The sequence below is a fragment of the Tamandua tetradactyla genome, chromosome 1, assembly GCF_023851605.1.
Source record: "Tamandua tetradactyla isolate mTamTet1 chromosome 1, mTamTet1.pri, whole genome shotgun sequence".
Lineage (NCBI taxonomy): Eukaryota > Metazoa > Chordata > Mammalia > Pilosa > Myrmecophagidae > Tamandua > Tamandua tetradactyla.
Window position 1 is genome coordinate 176,950,615 of NC_135327.1, and position 25,517 is coordinate 176,976,131.

At 40.0% G+C, this 25,517-nt stretch overlaps 1 protein-coding gene and 1 long non-coding RNA gene across 3 annotated transcripts in view; one reads left to right on the forward strand and one right to left on the reverse strand.

The window, feature by feature from the left end:
- The first annotated feature begins 5,357 nt into the window (after nucleotides 1-5,357).
- LOC143664019 (aldose reductase-related protein 2) lies at nucleotides 5,358-21,465 on the forward strand. Of its 2 annotated transcripts, none has more exons than XM_077137607.1 (10): nucleotides 5,358-5,508; nucleotides 7,566-7,733; nucleotides 8,607-8,723; nucleotides 10,539-10,616; nucleotides 15,281-15,403; nucleotides 15,680-15,786; nucleotides 16,635-16,716; nucleotides 17,269-17,352; nucleotides 17,994-18,061; nucleotides 20,513-21,465. In XM_077137607.1, the coding sequence occupies exons 1-10, from the start codon at nucleotides 5,443-5,445 to the stop codon at nucleotides 20,568-20,570; spliced, it is 951 nt and encodes a 316-aa protein (XP_076993722.1). In that variant the 5' UTR covers nucleotides 5,358-5,442; the 3' UTR covers nucleotides 20,571-21,465. The 2 variants fall into 2 exon arrangements, with proteins under 2 accessions (XP_076993722.1, XP_076993648.1); XM_077137533.1 differs by having other exon boundaries at nucleotides 5,359-5,508; nucleotides 17,994-18,075; nucleotides 20,528-21,465.
- Nucleotides 21,466-22,206: 741 nt separating this feature from the next.
- The window catches only part of LOC143664480 (uncharacterized), a 224,880-nt gene continuing 221,569 nt past the window's right edge, over nucleotides 22,207-25,517 (reverse strand). Inside the window, exon 6 of the long non-coding RNA XR_013166581.1 lies at nucleotides 22,207-23,047. This is a non-coding gene — a long non-coding RNA (uncharacterized LOC143664480). The remainder of the gene's footprint in view (nucleotides 23,048-25,517) is intronic.

Consider the following 25,517-nt stretch of genomic DNA (forward strand, 5'->3'; position numbering starts at 1 on the left):
ATAAAACTATCCTTTTTTTTTTCCTTTTAACAAAATCACATCCTTCTTATCCTTCACACTTACTCTAAGCAAACATCTCATCACATACAATGACCATTAAAATCAAACTTGTTAAAATAATGTCAAATACTTATAACGCAGTGGGAATGTCTAAGATTGGGGTTGGATGAAGTTTGTGGCTGAGGGTAAGTAGCAGGACTGCAGGTGGCATGAGGCTCAGCTTTGAAAGTAAGGGAAGTATGAGTATTGCCTTTTGTTTAGCCAGAATGTTTCATCCTAAGAGGGGGACTGGGTATGTAGGCACTACTAAGAATGAGTGGAAAAAGGAACTGTTCTGAAGAGTAGAGGCTATGGATGAGGCATGTAGTGTAATTTCTCTGTTAATTTCAATTATAGATGTGAGGGAAGGTTGTAAGGGCCCCGAAAATCCAGGTAAGACTGAAAATGCAGCTCCTGTGTTAATTACAAAGGAGACTGGCTTACCTGCCACAAGGATTGTTACCCTGGGCTTGGACATGGAGATGGGAAGAGTTGGGACTCAAGAGCCCAGGCCTCATCGGTTTTCAGTGGCCAGGCCAGGGAGGTTTAAGACTTTGAATTCCAAGGAGTGGCCACTTGTTAAGGAACGCTGTCTGTTCCCACAGTGCAAGGCTGAAGGACAGTCAGCTTTCTAGTGTCCTGTCTTATGTCGAGAAGGGCAAGGCCCCAGAGGGATTAGGGCAAGCTTTAAGTCAATGTTCCTCCTGGCCCCAGCGATAACAGGGCTCGGGAGTGTCTTAGTCCCCCGTTTTATTTCATCTCGCCGGGCTGGGGTGGATCCCTGCAGGGCATTGGCCAATAATAAATAGTGAGCATCTTCTCACTCCTGTTTAAGCTTTTCTCAGACTGATTTTTTTGCTTTCACTTTCCTCCTTCCTATTGTCGAAAACACAGAAAGCAACTCAGATGAGTTCATCCTGCGGTGTTTGGGGTCCTCGCTCCAGCTCTTGAAGTTTTTTACGAATATCTGGAGTTGATTGAGTAATGAAGTATGTGTGTAGGAAAAGGCGCCCTTCAGGTGAGGTTGGTTCTAGATTAGTGTATTTGAGAATTTATACAAATTCATTTTATTTCCCAAAAAATCCACCCCAGTCCGGCGAGATGAAATAAAACGGGGAACTAAGACACTCCCGAGCCCTGTTATCGCTGTGGCCAGGAGGAACATTGGTTTAAAGCTTGCCCTACTCCCTCTGGGGCCTTGCTCTTCTTGATATGAGACAGGACACTGGAAAGCTGACTGTCCTTCAGCCTTGCAGTGTCAGAATAGACAGCGTTCCTTAACAATCTGTTGGATGGTTCATAAAGGTGGTAGGGTTTTCAACTGAGCCTTGGGAGAGTTCTAAAGTTTATCATAATTGGCTGCCTTAAGTCCTGCTTTTTTCATTCCTTCTAAGAGACAAGAGAGGAAATGGGGTAATTTGAATAAGTTAGGAGAATTGGATTGGTAATTCCAATTAGGGGGTGATGGGGGCACTGCAATAGAACTCCATGAGTAAGTTTGAGGGTCAGTAGCAAAAGTTGGTCTGCATGAGTGGTAGTTGCTGCCCAAATGTGTTTTTTTCCTCCCAGAGTGGTAGAGGGAGTAAGAATTACAACCACATCCTGGTAGGTGAGATTATAGGTTTGTGTTAGATATTTAAATTTTTATAGTATCGAGTAGAGTCTGTAGAAAAGGAACCTAAATGTTGTTCGATTTGTGAAAGACTGGAGGAAGAAAAAGGAACCTGAACTTTGGCAATGCCCTCACATCCTGCTATTTCCCTAAGGGGAAAAATATTGGTGGAAGGGGAGGCAGTTGAGGATAAGGAAGTGAGGGTATTGGTATTAGAGGGAGAAAAGGAAGGAAGGGGCAAGGTAATTGAGGATGTGGGGGAGGGGACCATCCATGTGACTGAGTGTGGGGTGGGGAGAAGGTGTGGGGGAAGAGGAGGGATGGGGAGGTGTGAAGGTTTCCGGGGTGGTGGGGGGGAATGTTGGAGGTGGGGGGAGGAGGTGGAAGAGGGGCAGAGGGTTGGTGGTCATAAGGAGGAGAAGGGTTGGCTGGGTCTAAAGAGTTGGTGAGAGAAAGAGAAGGGGAAGAAGTGGAAGGTTTTGGTTTTTCATTGAAGAGGAGTATTTAGTAGGTAGTTAGAGAAGAACAAAGCAGCGGTTCAGCATGGAGCATTCAGAAGGCTTGGACATAGGGTACCTTGTCCCGCTTTGCAGATTGCTGCAGGAAGTTATCAAAGTCAGTAAGAATTTTAAGATTAAAAGTACCATTTTCTGGCCAATGATTTTGGTTGTCCAGAGGGTACTGGGGCCAGGCCACCAAAGAATAAAACAAGAGTTTTCTAGGCTTGATGTTGCCCTGTAGATTTAGGTCTTTGAGGTGGCATAACAGACAGCCTCAGGGGGTGTATCTAGAGGGAATAAATTGTGATGATTCCATCATAAGGAAGGAAAGGATGAGGAAATAGGAAAGAGTGAGAATACTCAGTGGGAATACTTTCTGGGGTCACAGTTCAGGGGCATGTGCCGGGTCTCTGAGGAGCAGAGGTGGGAATCCGCACTTCTGTACAACAGAGAGAGAGAGAGAGTCACCGAATGGTTTTGGGCATCCCCCAAATCCACTGGGACTAGGAGTAGAGCAGTGACACTTAGAGAGAACTACGTGTGCTTATGTGAGGGTTCCAACTAAGCACTTAGATTTAAGAGAGAGAGTAAAATTTTTCAAACAAAAAATTTCCCCCGTGTGTACACAGAATCTGGGTATATGAAGTTATTATCTGTGGTAAAAATGGTGTTTTTTGGAAATAAAATGAACCTAGCACTTTCTAAAAATATAATGGTTTATGTTTGAAAGTAGGCTGATTTAGGAATTTTGTTTAAACTCACATTTTTAAAATTTGTAATCCAGAACTTGAAAAATGACCATGCAGATGTGGGTGTTTAGCATGAGTCAGGACTCTGGAGCCTCATTTCACAGAATTTAAGTATCCGGATGTAGGTTCCAGTTTAAGCTTTTCATTTTTGTTTACAGCCTGGGAAGCTCTGGTACTCTAAAGATGATAAGGGCAATTTTCTTCCCAGTAAAATAACATTCTCAGATGCCTGGGAAGTAGGTTCCAGCTTCTTCTAACTGCGTGGGGAGTGAGGCTTTCCTTCAGTAACACAGGGATCTGCACACGTACCTTCATGATGTTTAATTTCAACACCATCACGATGCACTACTTTTAATTCCTTCCAAATTACCTTGGGCTTTTGCTAGGTCTACAGTATTTATGTTTCTAAAGCTAATACTGAATCTCTAAATCAGAATGGAAATATAATGCACCCCATTCTGGGGGATGCACGGGCTCGTCTCAGTCTGGGTTAGAGGCATCAGAACAGGGGCTCTGGCCTGAGTTTGCATGTTAAATTAGCTCAGGAACCTCAGGAAGGTCATTTAGTTCCTCTAAGACTGGCTTTCCTCATCTTAAAACAACTAAAAAGCATATGTTATAATACATCCCTTTTAGTGTGTGTGAAGACTAAGAGAGCTAATGCTTACTGAGCACAGGAATATTAGTCATAAATGTCATGTAATCACCACTTCAAGAGCAGGCAGGTGCTATTACTCTCTCCATTTACAAATGTGGAAATTGAGCCCTGGAGAGGTTGGTGACTTCTTGGTCATGTGGCAAGTACAGGCAGAGCTGGCGTGGGACCCAGTCCACCCACTTTCCAAGTCCAACCTCTGAAGCTCATAGTGCAGGGTGTGGCCCCCAGTGGATACACATCAAAACCTCCCCGGAACAGGAGTGTCCCTCCTCTCAGATCAAATAGCAACCTGCTTCACAGACTTGAGATTCAAAACTGAATTATAGAATGAATTTTCCTGATAATTTTTTCATAAACGATAGTGTCCTCTTACAAATGAGAGAGCAGAGTGAATGAGGAAGCTGATAATAGTAGTGAAAAAAAACACAAGAGTTAACTGTGTTATTTTCTTAGCTTTCAGCAGGTGAGGGAGGACACACATAGTTTGATTGCTACTGCAGTATACAGCTCAAAAATGTATTTAACGTAATTTTCTTTCTGAAGAGTCTATAATTGCTATAATCCAATGAAATGTAAATTTTCTATGGAATGTTTACTCAGAAGTCTGTATCTGTAAGCATTTCACAATATTCCTGCTGGCTTGAGAAAAAATTTAGATATTTGGATATTAAAATTGATGTGATAACTGACGGGAAGGGTACTGGAGTAGAAAGCAGAAGATAATGAACGGCATTATCTTGGCAAGCAAATCATTAAAAAAGAGTAAATAATAACAGCATTTACTGAGAATTTAGCATGCTGTCAATACCATGTAGTGCTTTTTATATGTATTAAGTGTGCTGGTTTGAAATTGCTGTGTGGAAACATCATAAACTATGGCAAGGATGTATTATTCTAATAAATGGTGCTGGGAAAGTTTGCCTTTTGGAGAAAAAATCTATTTTGATCCACATCCTACATAATAAAATAAAATAAATTTCCTTTTGTTCCCATAATCCCACTTCTTGGTATAGAAGTCAAGGAAGGTAGCCAAAATGTGTCCAGGCTTTACTTACAATGATGTTCCTTGAAATGTTATTTATTCATGATAGCAATTAACTGAAAACAACCTACATCCATAAGCATAGAGGAAATGATAGACTAAACTGTATCTATAAAACAGACATTTATACAACCATAAAAATGGTTATAAAGAAAGATTTTACAAATGAATAGAAAGTATCTTTTCTTGGGGTAAGTTTTGAAATTGTAGCCCAAACTGTATGCACAGAAAAAAGGCTGGAGGAGAGGAGCACACTGGCAATGGAATACTGAGAGATGGGAACACAGATGCTCTATGTTTCCTTATTTATAACCTTTTATATTTTCCAGATTTCTATAATGAAGATATAAATTTTATAATCAAAACTTTTTATTACAATAAGTCACAGAAACTTAAAAATTTCCTTATAAACAATTGAGCAAATACAAAAATCCTAAATAAATGGAAAATATGGATACACGAAAAACTGTTCATGTGGTTAATCGGCAGTTTCCATTCTCAGTCTGTAATTGTACAACAATTAGATGCAAATTAAATACGAATACGTGCACAGTTTCATTTTCCTTTTCATAAACTAGCAAAGGAAAACAAAAATTCACATAACCACAAAGTACCACTGTCCTAAAGAAATTCCTGCATTTTGGACTAGGGGAAACTTTCTCTGAAGTTGCATGTTTAAATTTCATAAACATGAATCATGAGGCAAGGATTTCCTGGCCAAGCCCTGGCAGGAAACCAAGTCCTGCCCCAACCTCCAGCTCCTCCCTCTGATGTCAGAGCCAGCCTAGTTAAGCAGGGCACAAAGCCATCTCTCTGCTCCCAGAACTGTTTCTGCACCAACCATGGCCACCTTCGTGGAACTCAGTACCAAAGCCAAGATGCCCGTTGTGGGACTTGGCACCTGGAAGGTAAATATGACAGTATTTGGATACTTGCTTCTTTCATGGGGCTTCTGGATATTTTCTCTTCCCTATGTGCAGCTGTGAAAGCCCCTATGTCCTTTTGGGGAAGTGAGGGCTCAGCCCTGGAGCCTGGAGGAGGCTGCAGCAGCCAGGTGGAGGTTGCTTTCCTTTCTCAGGTCTCAAAGTTCAAATGTTGTATTTTTCCAGCCCTGGTGAGGGAGAACCTCACTAGCAAGTATCTAGTTTCAAGCAGCTGTTTTCCAGGGCAGTTTCCTTACATACTTCCTGGCTTCAGTACTTTGAAAGGGGCTTAACATTTTACAAAGTTTTATGTTTGCTGCTGGATAGGTGGTTGAAAGGACTGAAAGGAAGAAAGCTCAGAAAATCCTGCCATCCCTTGCTACTGACAGTATGGGCCTTGCACCAGCAGCTTCAGTATCATCTGGGAAGTTTGTTAGAAATGCACTCTCAGACCCAATGCCAGGCCAACTGAGTTAGAATCAGCACTTTAACAAGATCACGCAGGTGATTCCCATGCACATCAAAGTTCCAGAAGTCCTACTAGCAGGAGGATGGGCCCAGCATGAGGAGAACCTGAAACGGGAGTCAGGAGCTCAGTAATCTGCCTTGCTGTGCTAATGTCATCTGGCACTTCCTGTATCTCAGTGCTCAGTGAAGCAGATACGTGAGTCTACATTGGATAATTTATAAATGTTTTTCCATCGTCTTCTGACTCTAACTTCTTTTCCATTTCAGACAATGCTAGAATCACCAGATGTAACTTCCAGGAGGAACATTCTAACTCATAGTTCTTTTTTGTCCCTCATGGCTAATCTCTGTTGATTCTTTCTTCTCTGGTTCTCTCCTTTGCATACCATCTTTCCAATCTCCTCTTCTAGGTAGAGGGTAAATCATTCTCAGGATGTGTTTTTGGTCAATGTGGGTGAGCAGATTGATTTCAGTTCCCTTCAGTTGCATCCTCTCTTGCTTGACAGGGCTGTTTTGCTTCTAATCAGGGCTTCGACGTTGATAGAAATGTGGCAAAGAATTATGTCCAGTTCCCTGGTGGATCTGGTAACCCTATATTTATTTATCAGAAAATTGTTTTTGGAATTTCAGAACTGGATGTGAGGATTATGACGGAAACCGTGTTCAAGACCTGGGAGGATAGAATCTTTAAAAGATAATGTACCTATCAGGGGAGGTGAGGAAGGGCCTAGAGGCTAGCAGTGGACCCAGGAGTACTCTAGCTGCCAATAACTGTCTCTATTTTGTCCTGGGCGCTGGTACAGCTGGACTTCTTTGCATTGTTTACTTTTTCAGATGTGCATTATTTCAGAGTAAAAGGTTCAAAAGAGATTTTGTTTTTAAAAAGAGACTAATACTATGCTTTCTTTTATTTTTAATTGTTTGGCAAGACCAAGTTAGACCCAAATGTGATATTTCTGATGCTGTTTCCATTTTTTTGATTTGAGGGAAAAAAGAAACTGCATTCTTACATTTTTTCTATTTCTCCCTTTTTTTAAGCAATCTTTACATAATAGCTCACATCTATTGAGTCTTACAGTGTGCCATGCCCTGTACTTTGCCTTTAACAGAACGTGATGAGGCAGGGACTATTATTCCCATCATGTGGAAAGGTTCAGAGATATGAAGTAAGTGGTAGAGTCTGGATTTATGCTGTCCTGACCATTTTCCTGACCCTTATCCCTGTTTAGAGAACTTTTCTGAAAGTTCCTCTAAATTATCTCCCTCGGTTATCAGCTCGATTTTTAGAAAGTGTTGCAGTAGGAGCCATCTGTTACTCTCATAGACCTGGAGATATTTCTGGGCTGGAAGGTAAACATGGATTAGATGGAAATTAACCCTTAGTTTGGATAGGATGTGAGCCAATAAACACAAACTAATCCACTTTCCTTCTATCTCCTTTGAAATGTTTTCCAAAGTGTGCTTTCCTTCCAGGCATCCCCTGGAAGGCCTTGGTTTGGAGAGGCTGGGCAGTTTAGTAGACCCCATTGGAGGTGGCCTGGGGATAAGAGCATGTGATGGACTTTTTCTCTAAGTCTCCTCCAGGCAAAGTCAAAGAAGCTGTGAAGACAGCAATTGATGTAGGATATCGCCACATCGACTGTGCCTATGTCTACCTTAACGAGGATGAAGTTGGCGAAGCCATCCAAGAGAAGATCCAAGAGAAGGTTGTTAAGCGGGAAGATCTCTTCATCGTTAGCAAGGTAATTGTGTCTCATTTGGCAGGAGCACATAACATCAGGGACAGCTGAAATATGTGGATTTGGTCTGCTACACCAAGGATCCTGTCAGCCTTTCCAACCAGTAATCGAGTTATTTCCCCCAGCCCTCTTGGTCTCTGCCTTTATAGCAAACCTGGATACATACAAACCACACTACAGACCAGCAATACTATGCTGAGATGCTGCTTCTTCCTTGAGTTGATTTTCCCATACTGGGGATGGCTTCACTGCCAGTGGGATTAAATCTGCTCAAAGGCTATCAAAGATTAAGGGTACAATCAGGAATTACTCCCAAAGCCTACTTTTCTTTACTGTGGTCTCTATGCCTATAACCCTGAGATTTTCAATCAAGTGGGGTTTGGAAAAGCCCGGGAGCATTTTTTTAAATTATCATGTGTTTGTTGTCTTTTATTTCACTGTAGTAAAATGAGAGTGTGGATAAACTGTATAAAGTTGTTATATGAATCCTGATAGAACTGGTGACATGGGATTGCAGAATAAGGGTAATTGCACCCAAAAATCTAAAACTGCTTGAAATTTAAGTGTTAGACTCAATCATTGCCCCCAGAAAGCCTATATCCATGGAGGGGTATACCATGGGTACACAAATATTGATATAATGGTCAATATACTAAATAATATAAGAGACAAGTGCTACCTTAATTAAGAAAATAAATTGCCCTCAACACTTAAGAAATATCAATGACTTGCTGAGCCCTGGGTGCCTTGCATATCTTAATCATGTCTTGACCATTTTTATATGCAACCTGTTCCCATGTCAGACCAGGTTGTAAATCAAATAGGATGGAAAATGCATACTTTTTCCCTAATACTTCATTGTTGTCCCCTTGGCAGTTATGGTGCACCTTTTTTGAGAGACCCCTTGTGAGGGAAGCCTTCCAGAAGACCCTCAAGGATCTGAAACTGGACTATCTGGACCTCTATCTTATTCACTTTCCACAGGGATTACAGGTTTGTGGTACTCCCTGTCCCAGTCTCTAGTTCCTAAGTAGAGGCCAGAAAATATCAGTATATCAGGGGTATGGCAGCACTGAAGCTGGGGGTCTTGAATTTCATATCTGTGAAGTGCAGGTCTTCAGGAGATGATGGGGCAAAGTGGTTCTGGCCTGGAAATGAGGTCAAGGCCACTGGTAGCTGCTTAGATGGCCACATGCCTGGGTTTCCTCTGTTATGTCTGAGAGGAATCTTGATTTCTGGCAGCCTAGAGAAGCTCAGCTGCCATGTTGCCTTTGTCCTCAAAAACTCTTGAGAAATGTACTTAATATCTCAGGGCTCAACCCTCTTGTTAACAGAGGCACACCCTGGGTGAGGCCTCTGACATAAACCCAAGTGTGTTCGTGCTGGAGTAGAGCCAACCCTTTATGAAGAAACCCTGCTCATTGCCTCGGGCTCCACTCCTTCTGGCTCTTGAAAGTCAGGAGGGGACAGGAACACTCCATCTCTCACCTCAGGGCCCTGCTAAGGTGAGGCTCCCTTGCCATTCCTCATGCCAGGCTTCCTGAGGCTGCAGGATAAAATTGTGATATTTTCCCAGAAAACCACACCCCAGGGATCTAGCTTTCGACAGGTTGTCTTTTTTTTTTTTTTTTTTTTTTTTTAAAGGAAAGACAGAGAGAAGGAAGGAAGGATAGAAGGAAGGAAGGAAGGAAGAAAGGGAAACATTTTTAAACATTTTCTTGTTTTATTGTATTCTGTTTCTCCGTTTTTGTTACATGGGGTGGGGCCGGGAATCGAACCGAGGTCCTCCGGCATAGCAGGCAAGCACTTTGCCCGCTGAGCCACCGCGGCCCGCCCTCGACAGGTTGTCTTTAAATGAAAATTTGCCCCAAGTGTAAATAGATTCTGGGAATATGAGGTTATTATCTGTGGTAAAAATGGTATTTTTTTTTTGAAATAAAATTAATCCAACAGTTTCTAAAATATAGTGATTTATGTATGATAGGAGACTGATTTAGAAATTTTATTTAAACCCACATTCTTAAGGTTTATAATCCAGAGCTTCAAAAATGACCATGCAGATGTATGTGTTTAGCATGAGTCAGGACCCTGGAACCTTATTTCATGGAATTTGAGTGTCCAGGTGCAGGTTCCAGTTTAAGTTGGTTTTTTTTTTTTTTTTTTTTGACCACTGGTATTTCAATCTACCCAATTTATTTTACTCCTTATCTCCCCTGTCATTTATTTATTTTTTTTATCCGTAGTTTTAAAATCCTCTGTCCATATCCTGGATAAAAGGAGCAAGGACTAATACATTTTAACAAATATATATGCCTTAGTAACTACCACCACAATCAAGATACAGAATATCTCTATCACTGCACAGTCCCCTTGAACCCCTTTTTAGTCAATTCCACCCCACCCCAGCTCCAACCGGCCTCGACTGTTTGGATATTTTTTTTTTTACTATTTATATAATTTTTTATTGTGAAAAATAACATATATACAAAAAAGCAATAAATTTCAAAGTACATTGTAATAATAATAAACAGATTTCAGAGTTTGGTATGGGTTATAATTCTACAATTTTATTTCTAGCTGCTCTAAGGTACTGGAAGTTAAAAGAAATAGTATAATGATTCAGCACTCACACTCATATGTTAAACCTGACCTTTTATGTATAACTTCATCATCACCTCTGATCTTTCTCCCACTCTTTAGGGGTATTTGGGCTATGGCCATTCTAACTTTTTCATGTTGGAAGAAGGGGCTGTGGATAATATGGAATAAGGGGATGGACCTATTTAAGATTTTTGTTTTCATTTACAGCCTGGGAAGGACTGGTTCCCTAAAGATGATAAAGGCAATATTCTTCCCAGTAAAACAACATTCTTGGATGCCTGGGAGGTAGGTTCCAGCTTCTAAATGTGCTGGGAGTGAAAACTTTTCTTCAGTAACTCACAGGTTTCCACACTGATTTGACATAGCCCATGTACTTTATGCTGTGTAATTTCATCACCATCAAGGTGTAGCACTTCTCATTCCTTCCAGACTACTTTAGGCTTTGGTTGTTTTTGATAATATTTACGTTTCCAAAACTAAGCCTGAGAATGGAAATATAATGTACCCCAATCTGCAGTATGCATGTTCTCTTCTCAAACCAGGGCAGAGGCATGAGAACAGGGGTTTTGGCCTGAGTTTGCACATTAGATTAGCTGAGGAAGTTGGGGAAGTTATTTAGCTCCTCTAAATCTCACTTTCCTCATCTTAAAACAAACAAAAAAAGCACATCTTATAATAGATACTAATAATACATATCTTTTAGCATGGATAAAGGTTAAGATAACTAATACTTACTGAACGCAGGAACTTTAGTCAGCAATCTCAGTCACCACTGCCCAAGATGGCAGGTGCTGCTACTCTCTCCATTTGCAATTGAGGAAACTGAGACCTGGAGAGATTGGTGACTTGCTGGGTCATGCAGCAAGTGGGGGCAGATTTGCAATTGGACCCAGGTCTATCTTACTTTCCAGTCCAACCTCTAAAGCTATTAGTACAGAAAGTGGCCCCCCAGTGAGTACAGATTTAAACCTCCAGAGAACAGGAGTTTCCCTCCTTTCAGTTGAAACAACGATCTTTGTCCCATAATTTATATTCAAAGCTGAATTATAGAATGAATTTTTTTCTCTGATAATTTTTTCACTAACTGTTGGATCCTCTCGCATATGAGAGAATAGAATGAATGAGGAAGACAAAAATTAATAGTAACTAAAAACTCAAAGAGTTGTGTGTTATTTATCAACTTTCCAGTGTGGGCGAGAGAGAATATAGGTAGTTGTGATTTGATATTGTGGTTTACAGTGTGTTTTAGTTTGGAAGCTGCTGGAATGCAATATACCAGAAACTGAACAGCCTTTTTAAAAAGGGAATTTATTAAGTTGCATGTTTACAAGTCTGAGGCAAGGCTGTAAAAATGTCCAAACTAAGGCATCCAGGAAAAGACACCTTAATTTAAGAAAGGCTGATGGGTCCAGAACACCTTAACTCCAAAGAAAGGGCTGATGAAGTTTGGGATTTTTCTCTCAGCTACAAAGGCACATGGAGAGTCTGCTAGCTTCCTATCCTTATTTCATAAGGCTTTCCTATTTTCTGTATCTCCAAAGGTCTCTGGTTGTATGGGCTCTTATGGTCCTGAGATTTTTCCAAAATGGTTACCTCCTTAAAGGCTCAAATAAGCAACCCCACCTTCAATTGGTAGAGACTCATTTCCATGGAAGCCATCTAATCAAAAGTTATCACCCACAGTTGGGTGGGTCACATCTCCATGGAAACAGTCAAGCTCCCACTCAGCAATATTGAATGAGGATTAAAACACATGGCTTTTTTGGGGCACAGCACAGTTTCAAACTGGCATACAACTCGAAATGTATTAAGCCTATCTTTTCTGAAGCGCTTATAATCAATATAATTCAATTAAATGTAATTTTTCCATAGAATGTTTGTTCAAAAGCATATACCTCATAAAAGCATTTCACAGAATCCCTGCTGTTTAAGCTTCTACAAGTGGAAGGGACATTTAGATATGAAAAGTGACGTGATAACTGAGGGAAAGGGTAATGAAGCAGAAAGCCACTATCTGGTAAGGATAAGTTAGCTAATGTGAGTATATGCAGGGCTTTATCTTTGGCCAGCAAATCATTAAATATGCTTCTAGCAAAGGAAAGGTTATTAAAATGAAGTAGGGAGAAAACAATCTGGACTTATATAGGTTGGGTTTGAAGATCGTCCTGAAGCTCTCTGAGTTGTATATAAAAAGAAAAACAAAAACATTGGTCATAATAAAGAACTATATTCAATATTACCATTGGATCTGCTGGACAAGTGGTAATTAGGATCTAGCACCTAGATCCTTTGAAGAGACTGCTAAGTTATACTTTTAATCAAAAAAGTGGTTAAAAGAAACAAACCATCAAACCCTCAGCTGGCTTCTATTTGCTGTTGTTTTAAAGTACTTATTCCCCCAGACAGAGGGTTTAATGAATAAAATTGAGTCAAACACATAGAGCTTCATTTTTATCTTGGCTACTCAGTGGCTAAGTGCACAGGAGTCTGGGTTTGATGGTTGTATATACCTGTCTCTTGATTGCCTATATTAGATAGTTTTCTCCAAATAGTTGACAGTGATAGAACCCCAGAAGGCAGAACTATTACCTACTGATGACCATTTCCAAGAACCATTTCCTGGTTTTCCAGTATTGGCACATGCCATCTTTGCAGTAAGGCAAACTCCTGGGTGCTGAAAGTTCCCTAAGAGAATCTGGGTGACAGTCAGGAATGTTGTACAGAGGCTTCACAACTTTGAGGAGAGATTGATCTTAATTTATGCAATCAAAAGCCAAACTGAATAATGAATTATTTGAAATATATCTCATGAGTGAGAGACTATAAATCGACTAAATCAAATACTCTTGGGAAAATGTCATATCAACACCAGTTTCTCATCTGTGTCTGCTAATTCCCTATGGTAAAATGTGACAGAACATCTCTATAAGATTCGAGCTGAAACATAGCCCTGGAAGTCCTAGACAGAGGGTTCAAACTGTGAGTTGAAACATGGATTATTTTGTTTTGTCTTTAAGAAATTTACATATTCTTTTTATCTTAATGCCCACCTGAGCCAGTATCAGGTTACATAATCTTAAACAATTCAGGTTTGATGGTTTCATTAGCATTATGGTAGATTAGAGCATAGATGCAAGTCAATGAGTGTTTTATTTTTGTGAATGGAAAATAGGGGAAAGATCTACAACATAGCCTAAGGATTCAGCAGCCCTCACCCTTTGCATCTTATCTTAAATTTGATAAGATGGCTTCTGTCATTGATAGTATCTTTGTAAAACGTGACCTTTTAAATATTTTTGGAATTATTTCTTTGGAAAATGTGGAGACTAGCATATCTCCAAGTTCGTTCCAAAAGATTTTATCCCTAGCTCTTATGATGGTATTTAACATTCCAATTATGTCACTGTTCTCTGCAAAAAAGTACCCTGATTCCTGGTGTCTGCCCATGCAAAAGAAAAAAAAAGCACCCTGATTTCCTCAGGGCTTTCTCCCTGATGAATTTGAGAATGACTATTGAATAAAATATTTTAAATGCATGAGACTATATTGATGGTCAAAGGCAGAAGGATTAGATGAAATAGGCAGGATTAAGTATGTTGATAGTGTACGTTTATGGGGGCCCACAACTAGTCCAGGAGAAACCTTGTGAATATCCTGATGCAGAGAGAAGGAAAAAATTATAGTCACAAAACCTTTTATATTATCTCACTGTTGAACTCAGGAGTTCAAAGGGGTTTGCAATCTTATTAATTCTAAATTCTTTAGCCACTTTGAATCGTCTTTACCCTGGTGGTTCTCAACTGATGCCTGTACTTTAAAATCACTTGGGGAGTTTTAAGAATTCCAATACCAAGGTCATATCTCAGACTATTCAGTAAGAGACTCTTGGGGTGCAACCTGCATCAGTACTTTTTAAAGCCCTCAAATGATTCCAAAGTACAGCCAAGCTTGAGAGCCACTAGATAAAGTGTCCTGAACACCTCGTGCTTTTGCTCTTCCTTTGCTTGTGCCTTTGCTCTGGCTTTGTTCCCCCAACTGCTTGTTTAGTCTCTTTTCTCCAAGTTGTTTTTTGAAGCCCTATTGAAGCTCCATGCATACATTCTCCCTTGACAACTGCAGCCTATGTTAGTCCCTATTTTCCTGACCTCCCATAGTCTCTGTGCTATGCCAAAGCCAAACTGTATGATTCAGCCTGAGAGGCAAGACTAATTGTTTTGCAGAAGGGAATCCTAGCACTTAATTGAACTGTGCAGCTCTTGAAAGAAGGAAGCACGCTATACAGTATTATATCTCTACAATTCTTGGCAGGATCTGAATGTGTAACAAATGAACAATCAATACATGTTGAATTGGGAGTTGTTGCTAACATTATGGTATCTTTGGGAAAAATTATTCTTTAGAAAAAATTTCTCCTTATAGGCAAAAAAAGTTAGAAAAACTTACACCCCCTCAGGTGTTCACAGTTTCTGCACTAAAGAAGCATGGCTTGCTAAGTGGGCTGTAGGCCAGACTACAGCCCCCTACAACACCTTGACTAGGTGCCCTCCCCCAGCACAATCTACATGACTTTACACAGTAGCCCTGATATGAATGCAAAACAAACTGTGGGTGGTGTGGGTGAGAGTGAACCAGAGCCAAGGCATGTAATGCTTCTCCTTATGTTGTACCCACATTTCCAGGCTGAGCCAGGTCACCAGGGTTGGGTGAGGAGAGACTAAAACACAAAACCTTTGACTTTTGCTCCTTGTTACATTTGGTCTAGATGAGGGCAGTGGGGCTGGAACCAATTCTAGATGGGTATTGTCAGGCTGAATTGAAATTTCCTTTTTATACGTCAGTGCACTCTTCTGTGGCAAATCTTTCCTAGCTCCTTCCCAGACACAACGAAACCAAGCCATTGTCCTTGTAGTCCCTGTGTACTGCCTGATGGGTATTCCATTTTATAACAGGTAATAGAAGAGCTGGTGGATGAGGGGCTAGTGAAAGCCATTGGGATCTCCAACTTCAACCACTTCCAGATCGAAAGACTTCTGAACAAACCTGGACTGAAACATAAACCAGTGGCTAACCAGGTAAATTCTGTTCAGTAAAAGGGTGAGAGGGATATTACCCTTAAACTTTCAGAGACAAGTTCAATTTTATGTACTGAGTCTCATCTCAGTTTGAAGTTGTGTTGGAGAAAAGTGAGATGGATTTCAGGTTCTGCCTTGCAGTGTATAGAGTTGGATATTTTCTTGGTGGTGTGTGTGTGTGTGGCAGGGGCTCATGAACGTGTGTATGAGCTCCCTTTGAGTCACTCAAAAAGCAGGTCAAGTTCACTAGTGATGGGGGATTGTTTGCTTTTGCAGATCGAGTGTCACCCATACCTCACACAGGAGAAACTGATCCAGTACTGCCACTCCAAGGGCATTGTAGTCACTGCCTACAGCCCCCTGGGTTCTCCAGATAGACCTTGGTGAGTTTTCTGAGGGGTCCTTCCCTTGATGCTCTTTAAAAGAAAATGTTTAATAGTTGATTCATGTTGATATGAGACAATATGCCACTGGCAATAAAACTGTGTTTAGGACAATATGTTTGGACACTTAAAGAAATTATGGTGAAAAAAATGGGATTCTTTTTTCATAGCAAAATATCTGACTCTCTGGGAATATTCAGGTTCAGTCACTCATTCTTGGATAGACTTTTCAAAAGGGCAGACTTCGAGTGGCTGGAGGGAAGTATCTGAAGGTGTTGAACTCTGTTCCAGTAGCCGTGATTCTTGAAGACTGTCTAACTATATAACTTTTACAATGTGACCATGTGATTGTGAAAACCTTGTGTCTAAAGCTCCTTTTAGCCAGGACACATGAGTAAAAAAAAAAAAATGGATAAAAATAAGGAAATAATGAGGGAAGATAAAGGGTAAAAACTAGATAGACTGAAATAGTGTTGGTCAATGAGCGGGAGGGGTAAAGGGTATAGGATGAATGAGTTCTTTTTTTTCTTATTTTTTTTTCTGGAGTGATGCAAATGTTCTAAAAATGATTATGATGAAGACCACACAATTATGTGATGATATTAGCGAGCTATTGATTGTATAATATGGTTGGACTATGTGTGTGTGGAGATTTCTCAATAGAAATATATAAATATATTTTTTAAAGACCGGGCTTTGAAGCCCATGAGAGGGCTCACTGGAAAGATACAAAGCTTTGAGGCCCTCTTTCTGTGTCTCCCAGATGGAGAAGCTGGGATGATCAGCCTTGGGACCATCTTTAGGGATGTTCATCTAAATGTTCACACCAGCCATCTTTCTCCCTCTAGGGCCAAGCCAGGGGAACCTTCACTGCTGGAGGATCCCAAGATAAAGGAGATTGCTGCAAAGCACAGAAAAACCACAGCCCAGGTACAAAGTATACTGTTTTTTCCTCCCTGCAACATAGAGCCTTGAGTTTCATTTCCTGTGTTGTATTCCTTCAATTCTTTGAAGGAGAAGAAAAGAGGAGATGAAGCCCAATAAAGCCCTTTTTCGAAAGTCCTGTTTGAACCTCTTGGAATTACAAAGGTTATCATTGAACCTGGGATAGCATCTGTTTAATAGCTTCTTGTTGAGCCCTGTTTCCCAGGGACATGAACGTGGCTTTTGGAGCCAGAGAGATCTAGGATCATGTCACAGTTATACCACCTATCAACCTTGTGACCTCAAGCCCTGACCCAAGCCCATTTCCTTACTTTCTAAATAGGGATAATCATAGTACCAGCTTCGTAGAATTGTTGTGAGGATCAAGAGAGGTATTCAAGTAGGTGTCTGAAAAGTCTCATAGTTATGAAGTTTTCACAAAATATTAGCTATTTTAAGTAAAGCACAGTGAGCTGCAGAGCAATGTTATATTTTTCCTTTCAGTGGAGGGAGGGGTCCTTATGGAAAAGTGGGAACATGATGTTCCTTTGTGCACAGGTTTTGATCCGATTCCATATCCAGAGGAATGTGGTTGTTATCCCTAAGTCTGTGACACCTCAACGGATTGCTGAGAACTTTCAGGTAAGTTTCTTGCTGGTTAGCCCTGGCTTTTCTTGGTGAAAAAGGAGAGAAGAGGGAGAATCAAGTAACCAACCTTCTCATTTCATCCCTGCATTGTTTGTAAGATCTTGTCATATAGCTCACTACCCAGTCATCAGTCAGGCCAGGGAGTAGACTTCAGGTAAGAGCTGAGATGAATAGCCCATAGACCAGCGATGTGCTGGGCAGCCACCTGTGATGCTCAGTCATGTCTGAGCATAGCTGTGTCTCACACTTACTGAGAAATTGCTTGATTGCCCCTGAGGTATTAGATCATGGGCCATTCACTGAAACCGACTATCCAGCCTAGACAGGGTATGGACAGCACTTGAAAAACTTTTCCTCTGGAAGAACCTGTATGTCCATCAGAGATCAGAGACACTACACATACCAGCTCTTTAATGCCTAGAGTCCTGGTTTCCGTAAATTTTGGAACAAAACCCCCATACCTACTGTACTCTTTATAAGAAGACATAATTTAGAGTTAAATTCAGTGGGCATAAAGAGGAAACTCCTGTGGTGTGATGTGAGCTCACTCCTGCTAGAATAGGGACAATATTAGACAATTCCAGCACACCACAAATTGTCTTGCTGATGATGTTTAATAATTCTCACCTTTCCAGGTCTTCGACTTTAAGTTGAATGATAATGAGATGGCAACTATACTCAGCTTCAACAGAAACTGGAGGCCTGTGCCATAGAGCAGTAAGTGACCCTGTATGAAAGATTGCCAGCATTTTTTCTAAACTGGAAGGGGATTAGCCAGAAGGATTAGAAGGCAGCTGGGACTACCTTTGTCTTCAGGTATTTTTTCTGGCAGTTTTAAACATTAAATTAAAATATCTGGGAGAAAATCATTAGGAGGAGAGATACAGCCTTAATTGATATAGATTCTGGATTTAGAGTGAGGATTTTTGTAAGAGGCATGCCATTCCATAGGAGAAGGTAGAGGCATTCATTCATTCTACAATTATTTGTTGACCTCAGTTGTATGTCAGGGACTATCAAGTGCTTGGGATATCACCTTTATAAGTTCCTGCCTCCATAGGTTACATTCTAGAAAGGGAGAACAGAAAATCAAAACATATTTTCAGAGGATAATAAATACTACCCAGAAAAATTAAGGAGGTCAAGGCGATGGAAGTGGTAGGTGGTTGTAGGATTGATATTTTTTTTTTTTTTCTTTTTTCTTGCATGGGCAGGCCCTGGACTGAACTAGTTCTCCGGCATGGCAGGCAAGAACTCTGCCACTGACTTACTGTTGCCCACCCAGGATTGATCATTTTTATAGGGTGGTCAGGGATGCTTGGCTGATAAGATGACATTTGAGCAGAAATTTGAAGAAAGTGAGGGAGTGAGCCATGTAGATATCTAGGGGAGTATTCAAGAAATAGCAAGGAAGCTGCAACAGAGTGAGTGAGCAAAAGAGTGGATATAGGTGAGGTCAGGGAGAAAGTGCTTGGATGATGCGACCATAGGAAAGGGCTTGGGTTTTAGCTCTGAGTGACATGAGAAGCCATTGGAGGATTTTGAGCAGAGGAGTGGCATGATCTGATTTATGTTTTAAAAGACCCACTCCGAAATCAAGTGGGTCTAACATCAAAAGACTACAAGGAGACTATTGCAATAGTTTTGGGAAGAGTTGACCATTACTTTGAGCTGGTAATGGTGATGGAGGAGATGAAGAATGATCAGATTCTGGATATATTTGAAAACTAGGGCTAATTGAATTTGTTTACAAACTGGTTGCCAGAGAAAGAGAGGAATCAAAGATGACTACAAGTTTGTTTTTATTTTTGTTTTTCCTGAGTAACACACTAAAGAAGTTACCATTTAGGGAAAGAAATCAAGAATGTGATTTGGGACATGTGTGCAATGCTTATTAGATGAATATGTACAGATGTCAAAAAGGTAGTGGAATATATAAGTGTGAAGTTATGAAGAAATGTATGGACTACAGATAAAAATTTGGGAATCAGTAGCATATTTAAACCCACTAATTATATAAACAGATTTCCAGGAGAATGGGTTTCTAAAGAATAGTGAAGTTAGGAAATGCCTTCCTAGAATAGATTTTCTTAAATTCTTAAATTAATACCTTTTAAGGGAGGTGGGAGTAATTTTTCCTTAAATTATTAGAAACATCTGAAAACTATTTTTCATTCTTGCTAGGGAATTAGTCTAAATAATCCCTTTTCCTTCAATACTTTCTACCTCCCTTATAATAAATCTGTTTTTAAATGATTAAATTTATCGAGGATACTTGTTTTGGGGAAGATGACTCATGGCATTTGTGACTGCTAATGACTATTTGAGTTTCTTCCACTGTTTTTAAAACCAAAAAATTGATTTCTCAATTTTTAAAAAGTGTTTCAGTATCTCAAGCATTGCTCTCATGTCATGATACTCTGTATCTATTTGTGCACTCCCAGTATCACATGGCAACTTCTCCCCATCTTGCAGTTGCTTGCTTCTATGGGAGGACAACAAAGTAGCAGCCATTTAGGCTGATAAGCAATGGCGATCAAAAATGTGACCCTTCCCAATCTACCCTACTTCTCCAGCTCTGAGTACTGTTTCTGGTAGAGGCAATAGAAAGGGCAGACTCAGATGTGAGTTTACCTGTCTTCAGATCTTAGCTCACCACTTATTTATTAGCTCTGTGACCTTGTATACATTTTCTAAGTCTTGGTGGATTCTTTGTCCACATAACATAAATATCGAGTGTTAGCTTAGGATGAACCAAGCATTCTAAGCACCTTTTTAAATCATTAACTCATTTAATACACACAACAACCCCAAATGGCCAGTTCTATTATTATTCCTCACCCTGTAGTGTGGGGAGAAATAATGAGATAAGACTTGCAAGGTACTTAGCACAGAGCTTGGTCCCAGCCTTATTATTAGCTATTATTCCGAGTTTATTCTGGCACCCTAGTCACTTCTTGCCTGCCCTCCTTCCTATAACACCTCTCACATCAGTTAGAGGGAAGGTTGAGATGTGGGTCCCTTTCTCTATTCTCCCAGAATCTTGGGGGATAGAAGGAGAGAGTGTTAAGAGACCATGAAAACCATGCCATACACCAGAGAAGTACGCCATTTAAACCAGTCTTTTCCTATGTGAAATATATTCTCTTTTATACTTGTTTGTCTACAGGGTCTCTCATTTGGAGGATTATCCATTCAAAGCAGAATATTGAAGCTGAATCTCCTGATGAGCTTATCCAATGGATTCTTTCTTTCTTCACTACACTGACGTGCACTTCCCTCTACCTGCAACCAATTTTAATCAGGCTTTTCAGAAATCATACTTCATGTGGCCCTGTTGTATGCCAAAATCTAGTGTTTAATCAGAACCAGTATATTCAATTAAGAGCATCTCATCATTGGGATAATAGACTTAGAAAAACAAACAGAAGTTTCTTTTACTTGTTTGATCATATATTAATATTGTGAACTGTGCTACCACTGAGAATATAAAGGTAAAAAAGACTAAATAGTAACTGCATTTATTGAGACTTTAGCATGCTGCTAACACCATGAAGTGCTTTTTATATGTGTTAACTGTGCTGGTTTGAAACTATTACATACCCCAGAAAAGCCATGTTCCTTTAATCCAGTCTTTTGGGGCAGACCTATTGTTGGGTGGGACCTTTAGATTTGGTGGTTTCCATGGATTTGTGACCCACCCAATTGTGGGTGGTACCTTTCCATTAGGTTGTTTTCATAGCAAGGTGGGCCTTAATTCATTTACTTGAGTCCTTACAAGAGTGGACAAGAGAGCAGAGAGATGAAACTAAGACACAGATGTTTGGAGATGCTAAACTAAGAGATGAAAGCTAAGTAAAGAAACACAGATGGTTAGGGTGGAAGCCACTGGAAACTGGGGCTGAGAGAGATATTTAAGACCAGAAGCTAGGAGAGAAGTTCAGCAGATGTCGCCATGTGCTTTTCCATGTGATAGAGAACCCCCTGACAAGATCAGCCTTTCTTAAGTGATTGCATCCTCTTTTTGATTCCTTAATTTGGATATATTCATGTTCTTAGAACTGTAAACTTGTAACTTAATAAATCTCCTTTATAAAAGCCAATCCATTTCCAGTATATTGCATTCTGTCAGCATTAGCAAACTGAAACATTAACTCATTGTCCCCTTTCCATAACCCCTTTCAGGTAGGTATGCTTATTCACATTTTACAGAAGAGGAAACAGAGACAAGGTGGTGGGTGTCAGGGTCAGGTAACTTGCTCAAGTCCACCCAAGTAGTGAGAGGGAGGATTATAGATTCAAAGGCAGGCAGGCTCTGAGGAAGCTCATGCTAATTTGTCATCCTCTTCCTCCCCTGTCTTTTCTTAGCATCCCCCTGTTTTACCTCTCCCCATTCTTTCCCTTTCTCTCTCTCTCTCTCTCTCCCATGCTCCCTTTGTATGCCATTATGTCCAAAGAGTCAACTCCAGTGGTAGGAGGGTCTCTAAGATACCCAGAGGAGCTGCTGTTCGTTAGGAATGGTGTAGAGGATCTCTGGGAGTGAAAGTAAGAAATGAAGCAGAATGTCAACAAGGAGAATGTTTGCTATGGCCATTCATCTGGAGAATTTATTTGCTTTTTTTCTACAATAATGTCTTATTGTGAAATTTTCCAAATATATGGCAATATAAAGAGAATAACAAGCTGTAGTTACCCACATCAAAAATATAATAAATGCTAACATTTTGCCATATTTGCTTCTAATTTTTTATTTAATTCTTAAATTAATAAATGCTTACTAATAGAGCTGAGGACCACTTTGTACCTCTCCACATGCAGTTCTTTTGACTCCCTCCCTAGAGGTAATTTTATCTTTCTGGTGCAAGGCAAGGATTTATTTACAAACTACATTTCCCAAGTTTCCACCTAGAAAACTTCAGACTACATTTGCTCAACCGGAGCTACAATTAGGAAATTGAAGGTGGGAGAGAAAGAGAAGCCAGGAATTTCTCCCCCACATCTCTTAATCTTGTGTAGCATCTCCAACAGAGATCACATTTCCTCTGTGGACCGACTTCTTACTAGGCAGCCTCCTCCCCGTTTCTCCCTCTAAACCAATAACATATATTCTGCATTTAGGAAACACTACTTCCTCCTTATGTCCCTCCAGCCATAGGGGTGGTAATTCCTTCCTGCTGCTGCTTCACTTTCTCCTGTTTGGCATCCCAGCTCTTCTAACACTTGTGTAGGTAGTTCTTTGTATCAATTACCAAATGTTCAGGACTTAGGATCTATCAAGATAGTGACATATGATGTTCCAGGGTTCCTTTACACCATAGAATCTTTGGACAACTTAGAAAAACAGGCAGAGCCATCTTTGTCAGAGTTCCAGAAAACATTTAGAGGGCTGCTGTAAGAAGGTGAGCTCTAAAACAAGAGAACACAGTGTAACAACAGGAGAAGCTCCTGGTGCCCTTGCTGGACCCTCTCCCCATCTCCTCCCAGCATGGTGTGGAGCCGGCATGTGTTCACATTGTGCTTACCAGCCTTGATCCAGAGGGAGCCGAGTAACCTCTGTGTGCAAACTGGGGTGCTTGTATGTCGGTGCCAGCCCACCGGCTGGCAGCCTGAAGGACTAAACCAGGATGCTCATCTCAGGTTCATCTTCCCAGAACTTTTCCTGCATGCAGAAGCAGCTGGAAAAGCTAAACTAAAATCAGATAAAATAGACTTTACTCAAAACTATTACAAGGGACAAAAAGGATATTATATACTGATATAGGGATCAATTCAACAAGAAGATATCACAGTTATAAATATATATGCATGTAATGGCTGAGGCCAAAATTATAGGAAGCAAATATTGATGAATTTGAAGAGAGGAGTAAATGGTTCTACATTAATAGGAGGAGACTTCAGTACACCGGTCTCACTAATTGCTAAAACGTAAAGACAAGCTCAGTAAGGAAACAGAAAACTTCAGCAATATTATAAACAAACTATACCTAACAGACATATCTTGAATACTTCATTGAACAGCAATAGAATATACATTTTTCTTCAGTGCACATGGATCATTCTTCAGGAGAGATCACATGTTAAGTCAAAAAACAAATTTCAATGAATTCAAAACTTTAAAATCATATATCTTCTTTGACCATAATGGAATGAAGCTAGAAATCAATAACAGAGGGAGAATTAAAACACTTCACAAATGTGTGGAAATTAACATACTCATAACAACGAATGAATCAAAGAAGAAATCTCAAGGGAAGTTATGAAATATCTTGAGGCAAATGAAAGTGAAGACACAACACACCAAAACTATAGGATGGAAGTAAAGTAAGTGCTGAGTGCTGAGACGGAAATTTATAGCTCTAAATGCTAACATTAAAAAAGCAGAAAGGTACCAAACTGGAGACCTAAACTTACACTTGGAGGAACTACATGAAGAACTAAACCCAAAGCAAGCAGGAAGAAGGAAATACAAATTACCAGGGGATGGTGGGAGTTGGGAATGGGAAGTTAATATTTAATTATTATGGAGTTTCCGTTTGGAGTGATGAAAAAGTTTTGGTAATTGATTGTGGTGATAGTGGCACAATGTTGTGAATGTAATTAACATTGAATTGCGTAATTTAAAGTGGATAAAATGAGACACTTTAGTTTGTTACATATATTACCACAATAAAAAATATTTAAAAACCAGAGTGAGCCCTAATGTAAACCATGGACTATAGTTAATAGTATAATTACAATAATTTTATTTCATCAATTGTAACACAGAATCACACCATTAAAAAAATATATCCAGGGTTCAAATATTTTAGAATGGTCTCTGTTCTAGTGGCTGGACCCTGACTCATATACTTCTTGTCCATATTTATATGTATATACTATTAATGTATATATCAATACATAATCTATGTTATTATTTTGTGTGTAAGAATTATATAAAATCTATGCAGATGTTATACTGGAAACAATTTCAAACCAGGGACCACCAGTGAGATTTCTTTAGAGAACATTTTCTGTAAAGGTGAATCACACAGTTGTGTGATTGTGATTATGATTTTCTTGATAAAATGCTCAGGTTATAGGGAAATATGTTGTATTAAAAAAAAGCACCTTCCTAGTGTTTCCTGATTTTACACATACATCTAGAGTAATAAGAACCATGTAGATCTGAGTACTCAATCTCAGCAATTAAAAAAAAATGCCATCAATCCATCCTGAAATTTTTTCCTCATTTTCAAATAGCTGGAAATGAAGCCACAGCAGTTATCCATGAAATCCAGTATGATGGTTTGTGCCACAATAACTCTACTCTGTGGTTACATAGGGAATGTGCCTTATATCATGGAGTGGAAGGAAGAATAGAGAGGGATTCAACATATGTTGGGGAGTGACAAGGTTAATCATGGAAAAGAAAGGGAACTGTTCATGTGAAAGAGGGAGGCAGAGGGACTTTCCTCATGTCCCAAGAGTTTTCTCCACCCATTTCCTGGGACTGAGCTGCTAAAATGGGTACTACCTAACCAGGAGACACTGGAATCCTTACTGCAGTCTGATAAGTCCCAGGAGATGCATTACAAGACTCACCCCATTGCCCATTGGTCTTTAACTGAGATCAGGCAAATGACAGCCACATGATGCTGAACTACAGCTGGTATCAGGAGGGATCTGATTCTCCCAGACAGACCCCATGATATGCAGATGCCCAGGCCTCATTAACTATTCACTAATTTTGCAACAACTCTGCATTTTACATGATTAGATATTTGGACCTTACTTATTGCATTATTGTGGCATTTCACTTTACATTATAGTTAAGAGGGGTACAGGTTAGAGAGAAGCTGTTGTAGGAAGCAATTTGAACTAAAATTGGAAAGGCCCCTCATAGTAAACATTGGTGGAAATAAGCATTTTTGGCTTTAATATTGAGTAAGTATGACTATAAATATGTAAACTCTAAATGTAAAATATGCAAAGTGACAGGAGAAAGACACACAAGGTGAAAGAGGAAGTGAGGGAAGATAGAAGCTGGAAGGAAGGAAACCCAGACGTAAAGAGGGAGACCAGCAGATACTGGCATGTGTCTTGCCATATGACCGAGGAGTTCAGGATGCAGTAGCCAGTCTCCAGGAAGAAAATCAAAGAAAAACAAATGGAAAGAAAGA